We start from the raw sequence: 9964 nt of genomic DNA on the forward strand, positions 1-9964 counted from the left end.
CAAGTGGACCAACTGAGGGTACCTCCACAACTGATGCAACAAGTGGAACAACTGAGGGCACCCCCACAACTGATCAGCCTGGCACAACTGAGGCAACAAGTGGACCAACTGAAGCAACAAGTGGACCCACTGAGGGCACCACCACAACTGATGCAACAAGTGGAACAACTGAGGGCACCCCCACAACTGATCAGCCTGGCACAACTGAGGCAACTAGTGGACCAACTGAGGCAACAAGTGGACCAACTGAGAGCACTTCCACAACTGATCAGCCTGGCACAACTGAGGCAACAAGTGGACCAACTGAGGCAACAAGTGGACCAACTGAGGGCACTTCCACAACTGATCAGCCTGGCACAACTGAGGCAACAAGTGGACCAACTGAGAGCACCCCCACAACTGATCAGCCTGGCACAACTGAGGCAATAAGTGGACCAACTGAGGGCACCACCACAACTGAAGCAACAAGTGGACCAACTGAGGGCACCCCCACAACTGATCAGCCTGGCACAACTGACGCAACAAGTGGACCAACTGAGGACACCACCACAACTGATACAACAAGTGGAACAACTGAGGGCACCCCCACAACTGATCAGCCCCGCACAAATGAGGCAACAAGTGGACCAACTGAGGGCACTTCCACAACTGATCAGCCTGGCACAACTGAGGCAACAAGTGGACCAACTGAGAGCACCCCCACAACTGATCAGCCTGGCACAACTGAGGCAATAAGTGGACCAACTGAGGGCACCACCACAACTGATGCAACAAGTGGAACAACTGAGTGCACCTCCACAACTGATCAGCCTGGCACAACTGAGGCAACAAGTGGACCAACTGAAGCAACAAGTGGACCAACTGAGGGCACCCCCACAACTGATCAGCCTGGCACAACTGACGCAACAAGTGGACCAACTGAGGACACCACCACAACTGATACAACAAGTGGAACAACTGAGGGCACCCCCACAACTGATCAGCCCCGCACAAATGAGGCAACAAGTGGACCAACTGAGGGCACCTCCACAACTGATCAGCCTGGAACCACTGAAGAAACAAGTGGAACAACTGAGCGCACCCCCACAACTGATCAGCCTGGCACAACTGAGGCAACAAGTGGACCAACTGAGGGTACCTCCACAACTGATCAGCCTGGCACCACTGAAGAAACAAGTGGAACAACTGAGGGCACCCCCACAACTGATCAGTCTGGCACAACTGAGGCAACCAGTGGACCAACTGAGGTTTCACCCACAACTGAGGCAACAAGTGGACCAACTGAGGCAACAAGTGGACCAACTGAGGACACCCCCATAACGGAGGCAACAAGTGGAACAACTGAGGGCACCCCCACAACTGATCAGCCTGGCACAACTGAGGCAACAAGTGGACCAACTGAGGGTACCTCCACAACTGATCATCCTGGCACCACTGAAGAAACAAGTGGAACAACTGAGGGCACCCCCACAACTGATCAGCCTGGCACAACTGAGGCGACAAGTGGACCAACTGAGGGCATCACCACAACTGATGCAACAAGTGGAACAACTGAGGGCACTCCCACAACTGATCAGCCTGGCACAACTGAGGCGACAAGTGGACCAACTGAGGCAACAAGTGGACCAACTGAGGGTACTTCCACAACTGATCATCCTGGCACAACTGAGGCAACAAGTGGACCAACTGAGGCAACAAGTGGACCAACTGAGGGTACCTCCACAACTGATCAGTCTGGCACGACTGAGGCAATAAGTGGACCAACTGAGGGCACCACCACAAATGATGCAACAAGTGGAACAACTGAGGACACCCCCACAACTGATCAGCCTGGTACAACTGAGGCAACAAGTGGACCAACTGAGGCAACAAGTGGACCAACTGAGGACACTCCCATAACGGAGGCAACAAGTGGAACAACTGAGGGCACCCCCTCAACTGAGGCAACAAGTGGACCAACTGAGGGCACTTCCACAACTGATCAGCCTGGCACAACTGAGGCAACAAGTGGACCAACTGAGAGCACCCCCACAACTGATCAGCCTGGCACAACTGAGGCAATAAGTGGACCAACTGAGGGCACCACCACAACTGAAGCAACAAGTGGACCAACTGAGGGCACCCCCACAACTGATCAGCCTGGCACAACTGACGCAACAAGTGGACCAACTGAGGACACCACCACAACTGATACAACAAGTGGAACAACTGAGGGCACCCCCACAACTGATCAGCCCCGCACAAATGAGGCAACAAGTGGACCAACTGAGGGCACTTCCACAACTGATCAGCCTGGCACAACTGAGGCAACAAGTGGACCAACTGAGAGCACCCCCACAACTGATCAGCCTGGCACAACTGAGGCAATAAGTGGACCAACTGAGGGCACCACCACAACTGATGCAACAAGTGGAACAACTGAGTGCACCTCCACAACTGATCAGCCTGGCACAACTGAGGCAACAAGTGGACCAACTGAAGCAACAAGTGGACCAACTGAGGGCACCCCCACAACTGATCAGCCTGGCACAACTGACGCAACAAGTGGACCAACTGAGGACACCACCACAACTGATACAACAAGTGGAACAACTGAGGGCACCCCCACAACTGATCAGCCCCGCACAAATGAGGCAACAAGTGGACCAACTGAGGGTACCTCCACAACTGATCATCCTGGCACCACTGAAGAAACAATTGGAACAACTGAGGGCACTTCCACAACTGATGCAACAAGTGGAACAACTGAGGCAACAAGTGGACCAACTGAGGCAACAAGTGGACCAACTGAGGGCACCTCCACAACTGATCAGCCTGGAACCACTGAAGAAACAAGTGGAACAACTGAGCGCACCCCCACAACTGATCAGCCTGGCACAACTGAGGCAACAAGTGGACCAACTGAGGGTACCTCCACAACTGATCAGCCTGGCACCACTGAAGAAACAAGTGGAACAACTGAGGGCACCCCCACAACTGATCAGTCTGGCACAACTGAGGCAACCAGTGGACCAACTGAGGTTTCACCCACAACTGAGGCAACAAGTGGACCAACTGAGGCAACAAGTGGACCAACTGAGGACACCCCCATAACGGAGGCAACAAGTGGAACAACTGAGGGCACCCCCACAACTGATCAGCCTGGCACAACTGAGGCAACAAGTGGACCAACTGAGGGTACCTCCACAACTGATCATCCTGGCACCACTGAAGAAACAAGTGGAACAACTGAGGGCACCCCCACAACTGATCAGCCTGGCACAACTGAGGCGACAAGTGGACCAACTGAGGGCATCACCACAACTGATGCAACAAGTGGAACAACTGAGGGCACTCCCACAACTGATCAGCCTGGCACAACTGAGGCGACAAGTGGACCAACTGAGGCAACAAGTGGACCAACTGAGGGTACTTCCACAACTGATCATCCTGGCACAACTGAGGCAACAAGTGGACCAACTGAGGCAACAAGTGGACCAACTGAGGGTACCTCCACAACTGATCAGTCTGGCACAACTGAGGCAATAAGTGGACCAACTGAGGGCACCACCACAAATGATGCAACAAGTGGAACAACTGAGGACACCCCCACAACTGATCAGCCTGGTACAACTGAGGCAACAAGTGGACCAACTGAGGCAACAAGTGGACCAACTGAGGGCACCTCCACAACTGATCAGCCTGGCACCACTGAAGAAACAAGTGGAACAACTGAGGGCACCCCCACAACTGATCAGTCTGGCACAACTGAGGCAACAAGTGGACCAACTGAGGTTACACCCACAACTGAGGCAACAAGTGGACCAACTGAGGCAACAAGTGGACCAACTGAGGACACTCCCATAACGGAGGCAACAAGTGGAACAACTGAGGGCACCCCCTCAACTGAGGCAACAAGTGGACCAACTGAGGGCACTTCCACAACTGATCAGCCTGGCACAACTGAGGCAACAAGTGGACCAACTGAGAGCACCCCCACAACTGATCAGCCTGGCACAACTGAGGCAATAAGTGGACCAACTGAGGGCACCACCACAACTGAAGCAACAAGTGGACCAACTGAGGGCACCCCCACAACTGATCAGCCTGGCACAACTGACGCAACAAGTGGACCAACTGAGGACACCACCACAACTGATACAACAAGTGGAACAACTGAGGGCACCCCCACAACTGATCAGCCCCGCACAAATGAGGCAACAAGTGGACCAACTGAGGGCACTTCCACAACTGATCAGCCTGGCACAACTGAGGCAACAAGTGGACCAACTGAGAGCACCCCCACAACTGATCAGCCTGGCACAACTGAGGCAATAAGTGGACCAACTGAGGGCACCACCACAACTGATGCAACAAGTGGAACAACTGAGTGCACCTCCACAACTGATCAGCCTGGCACAACTGAGGCAACAAGTGGACCAACTGAAGCAACAAGTGGACCAACTGAGGGCACCCCCACAACTGATCAGCCTGGCACAACTGACGCAACAAGTGGACCAACTGAGGACACCACCACAACTGATACAACAAGTGGAACAACTGAGGGCACCCCCACAACTGATCAGCCCCGCACAAATGAGGCAACAAGTGGACCAACTGAGGGTACCTCCACAACTGATCATCCTGGCACCACTGAAGAAACAATTGGAACAACTGAGGGCACTTCCACAACTGATGCAACAAGTGGAACAACTGAGGGCACCCCCACAACTGATCAGCCTGGCACAACTGAGGCAACAAGTGGACCAACTGAGGCAACAAGTGGACCAACTGAGGGCACCTCCACAACTGATCAGCCTGGAACCACTGAAGAAACAAGTGGAACAACTGAGCGCACCCCCACAACTGATCAGCCTGGCACAACTGAGGCAACAAGTGGACCAACTGAGGGTACCTCCACAACTGATCAGCCTGGCACCACTGAAGAAACAAGTGGAACAACTGAGGGCACCCCCACAACTGATCAGTCTGGCACAACTGAGGCAACCAGTGGACCAACTGAGGTTTCACCCACAACTGAGGCAACAAGTGGACCAACTGAGGCAACATGTGGACCAACTGAGGACACCCCCATAACGGAGGCAACAAGTGGAACAACTGAGGGCACCCCCACAACTGATCAGCCTGGCACAACTGAGGCAACAAGTGGACCAACTGAGGGTACCTCCACAACTGATCATCCTGGCACCACTGAAGAAACAAGTGGAACAACTGAGGGCACCCCCACAACTGATCAGCCTGGCACAACTGAGGCGACAAGTGGACCAACTGAGGGCATCACCACAACTGATGCAACAAGTGGAACAACTGAGGGCACTCCCACAACTGATCAGCCTGGCACAACTGAGGCGACAAGTGGACCAACTGAGGCAACAAGTGGACCAACTGAGGGTACTTCCACAACTGATCATCCTGGCACAACTGAGGCAACAAGTGGACCAACTGAGGCAACAAGTGGACCAACTGAGGGTACCTCCACAACTGATCAGTCTGGCACAACTGAGGCAATAAGTGGACCAACTGAGGGCACCACCACAAATGATGCAACAAGTGGAACAACTGAGGACACCCCCACAACTGATCAGCCTGGTACAACTGAGGCAACAAGTGGACCAACTGAGGCAACAAGTGGACCAACTGAGGGCACCTCCACAACTGATCAGCCTGGCACCACTGAAGAAACAAGTGGAACAACTGAGGGCACCCCCACAACTGATCAGTCTGGCACAACTGAGGCAACAAGTGGACCAACTGAGGTTACACCCACAACTGAGGCAACAAGTGGACCAACTGAGGCAACAAGTGGACCAACTGAGGACACTCCCATAACGGAGGCAACAAGTGGAACAACTGAGGGCACCCCCTCAACTGAGGCAACAAGTGGAACAACTGAGGGCACCTCCACAACTGATCAGCCTGGCACAACTGAGGCAACAAGTGGACCAACTGAGGGCACCACCACAACTGATGCAGCAAGTGGAACAACTGAGGGCACACCCACAACTGATCAGCCTGGCACAACTGAGGCAACAAGTGGACCAACTGAGGACACCCCCACAACTGAAGCAACAAGTGGACCAACTGAGGGTACCTCCACAACTGATCAGCCTGGCACCACTGAAAAAACAAGTGGAACAACTGAGGGCACCCCCACAACTGATCAGCTTGGCACAACTGAGGCAACAAGTGGACCAACTGAGGTTACCCCCAAAACTGATCAGTCTGGCACAACTGAGGCAACAAGTGGACCAACCGAGGACACCCCCACGACTGAAGCAACAAGTGGACCAACTGAGGGCACCCCCACAACTGATCAGCCTGGCACAACTGAGGGAACAAGATTTTCCATAAACTGGACGGCCTTCTTTGTCGGGCTGAGTGTGACGCTCATTTTTCTCTTGGTGCTCGTGGGAGTCCTGTCGACGTTCATGTTAAGGAACAAACACAGTCAGAAGAGGTTAGACTCTCGCCGGTGATAAAATATTCCTGTCAGACGTCCTTTAAGATGTTGAACAGATTAAAAGTTTCATCTAACACTGAACACAAGCTAAATGTTTCTTTTATACAAAATGTATTTAATTTGAGTAGGAACATTGAATTTAATTCAAGAATCCTTCACAGAAGTTTCACAACAGCTCTTAACTTTCAGCTTTCAGGTTGTTCAGCATGGCAGTCAAACATTTAAGAATCAAACTTATGTCAATCTATTCACATAAAATGTTGTCTGAAGACACTTTTAAAAAGTAAGAGCTTTCAAAAAAATGTTTAGAATTTTGCATTTCAGTTTTCTGTATTTCAACACATTTTCTGCGAGGAATTAGTGTTTTTTCATGGTGCAGGATAAATGTTTATTCTGTGTAATAAATCTGTTTCTCTGCTGTGTCTGCAGAAGCAAAGACATAAAAGAGCAGCTGGTGAATCAGTGGCTGGACGAGGACTTTGAGTGGTCCAGATCAAACATTCACAGTGATGGTAATGTATAGCAACTGTTAGAATTCGGTTTCTAATTGCAGATTTTTTCGGATATCATATAAATGAAGTGTTGGCACCATAAGAACAGAAAGGATTCTGTATATTTGAACTGAGGACTTTGGAAATGCAAATGTTGGTTGTGACTATCCTTTTAGTTTAAACTGAAGAAAATGATGGAGAGTGCTCCGAGGCGTGTTGTAGTGCTTTGTGGACTCACAGAGGCATTGCTGAAGTTCACTGATCTAATCTACATGTTATCATAATGCAGTAAAAAGGGACAGCAAACAGAAACCAGTGTTTGGAAACAGTTTCAATTTGCTCTGTCAATGAACCCTTTCTCTTTTTCTACTTTTAGATGTTTACGGAAACCCCACATTCACTCGGGCCGAAGCGTCCATTAACTTAGAGGACTTGAGTGCTTACAGCCGATCTCTAGCTTCCAACGTGCCGACCCGTCCGCCTTCACAGATGGACTCCAGACAGTCAGCGGACATGTTCCCCCCGTCACGGCCAGCTCACAGACACATTACTCCATCTAGTATCGCTGGATACTCACAGTCTGCTGGTCCAGCTGCTCAGCTGAGAAACTCAGCCAACCAGCCGGTCAGCCTTTACGTCCACTCCAACACACTATCTTTTGTTTTGAGTGATAAGATTAGTTTGAACAAATAACATGTCATGGGAAGAATCTCCATCCTTCTTTTACTGATACCATAACATCATGTTTATGTCTCTTTCCTTCTTGCTCTGCACAGATGAGGATCAACAGGCCTCAGATCAGGACATCCTGGGACGTCTGAGGGGTACACCAAGAATCTCGGTCTGAGAAAATATACCTGTAAACAACAAAGATTTATTTTTGTCCCCGACAAAGATGAATGAAAGAGAAACCAAGAAAAGATGAAAGATACTTGGCTGTGGTCAAAACACAACATCACAGTGTAGATCTCATCCGAGCTGCAGGGAATCTGCAGAACTGACCATTATTTATTTTTCACATATTATTCAAAATGATGGAAGACAGGTTGATATTTTCAGTTGCTTAGTGCTCACATTGGATTAATAATATTTGATGTTAAAATGTGTCTGGATGTGTTCAAGTCGACCACAGAGAGGAAGTTATAAGGTGTTTCTAATAAATTCTTTATTTGTAGTATCGTTTGGCTAGGGTTAGAATATTGTTATTTATTTTATTTCTATTTATTGGTTTATTGACCGGGTTTGACACCTTCAGATTTAAGATCACTTTTACAAGGGGACCTGGCAGGAATTCAAAGTTACAATAATAAGAAGCAAAGAGGTTGAAGAGGATTTATATACTTAACTGAGCTTTCAGGGACTCAGTATCCCATGGATATCCCATGGATAAATGTCAAAGTCCAAAGAGTCCAAAGAACAAAGGTTCTGATTAATATCCTTCAAGGTGAAGAAAGAGACTTGACTTGTCCCCCCAAAACAAAGCCCATGGATATCAGTACACCCTCCTTTGCAAAGCCATTCTTGGTCAGATTCCTTGTAAGTTATCAATATTGGGTCCAATGTTGTTCCAGGTCAAATAAACTGCTATGAACTAAGTAAACCAAACTCTCCTCTTTGTCGTTATGCTGATGACTCTGTCTTCTACTGATCTACACTCACTCCTCTTTAGTCAGCTTTAAGACTGCAGCTTGTCTCTCTTCTCTGTCTTGATGTTGAAGATAGGAAACTTTGGTTCCTGCAAACCTTTTGACTGCAGGTTAAGAAATGATTGTGGTGCTGTAAAACAAACCCGACTGACAGACAGCCGACGAGCAGGTCAGGCTAAACTCTCTGAACCAGGTGTTAGTTTCATTTATCCTCTGATTTGATGACTTGGTTATTAAGGTTGTTTATTGCTTTTGATGTACTTTATGTTAATAAAAGTTACTAACTTAAAAGACTCAAGTTTTTTTTTAATGATTTATGAAGACTCTACCTCCTGTAGTACATTTAGAAACTATAGGTACCAGCAGGTCTGATAACTGCAGACTCTACCTCCTGTAGGACATTTAGAGACTGTAGGGACCAGCAGGTCTGATAACTGCAGACTCTACCTCCTGTAGTTTAGAGACTGTAGGTACCAGCAGGTCTGATAACTGCAGACTCTACCTCCTGTAGTTTAGAGACTGTAGGTACCAGCAGGTCTGATAACTGCAGACTCTACCTCCTGTAGTAAAGGATAAAATAAATAAGTATTAAATATAAAATAAAAACAAGTATCTCAAGTTTGAATCAGTCACAAAAACCCCTGAAGTATCCCACATTAGTAATGAGAAAAGCTGAAGCCTCAAACACACGAGCAGGTTATTAGGATCATATTTGTGTAAATGTACCTATAAAGTCGTAATGATTCAAAATGTAAGACATAGGTTTTACTTGCAGTGTGCATCCACTGAGGGGCGCTGTAGCTTTATTTTAATGCAGCTTCACTGTGATGAAGGAGTGTGGGTCAAACTGATGTTTACTCATTAAAAAGCTTGACTTGGATGACTGTTGTCTTTAATATAAGCATAATTAAATACTGTAATAAGATGAGTCTTCAGCTTTGAGTACATTGCTACCTGTCCCATCTGTGTTGCCAACACAGTTTTCCACCAGCCTGTTTCTGGACAACTACATCCTCTATCAATCAATCAATCAATCAATCAATCTTTATTTGTATAGCGTCAATTCATAACAGGTGTTGGCCCTTGTTCTCTTCACCCTGTACACCTCGGACTTCTGCTACAACTCTGAGCTGTGTCAGATACAGAAGTACGTCGACGACACAGCCATTGTCGGGTGTATCAGGGATGGCAGGGAGGAGGAGTACCGGACACTGGTGGGGGACTTTGCTGCATGGTGCCACACGAACCAGCTACAGCTCAACACCTCTAAGACCAAGGAGCTGGTCATTGACTTTGGGAGTTCCAGACAGAGGATGCAACCTCTTCTGTTAGAGGGAGCTGAAGTGGAGGCTGTGGACTCCTACAAA

At 48.7% G+C, this 9964-nt stretch overlaps 1 protein-coding gene across 1 annotated transcript; it reads left to right on the forward strand.

Annotated features, from left to right (window-relative positions):
- Positions 1 to 6361: 6361 nt before the first annotated feature.
- On the forward strand, positions 6362 to 8261 carry LOC306841984 (uncharacterized protein). Its single transcript, XM_079373378.1, has 4 exons — positions 6362 to 6457; positions 6890 to 6972; positions 7328 to 7575; positions 7728 to 8261. Exons 1-4 carry the CDS (start codon positions 6429 to 6431, stop codon positions 7770 to 7772), a joined length of 405 nt encoding a protein of 134 aa, XP_079229504.1. The 5' UTR covers positions 6362 to 6428; the 3' UTR covers positions 7773 to 8261.
- Positions 8262 to 9964: the final 1703 nt, after the last annotated feature.

Source organism: Symphodus melops (assembly GCF_947650265.1).
Source record: "Symphodus melops genome assembly, contig: SUPER_20_unloc_1, whole genome shotgun sequence".
Classification (NCBI taxonomy): domain Eukaryota; kingdom Metazoa; phylum Chordata; class Actinopteri; order Labriformes; family Labridae; genus Symphodus; species Symphodus melops.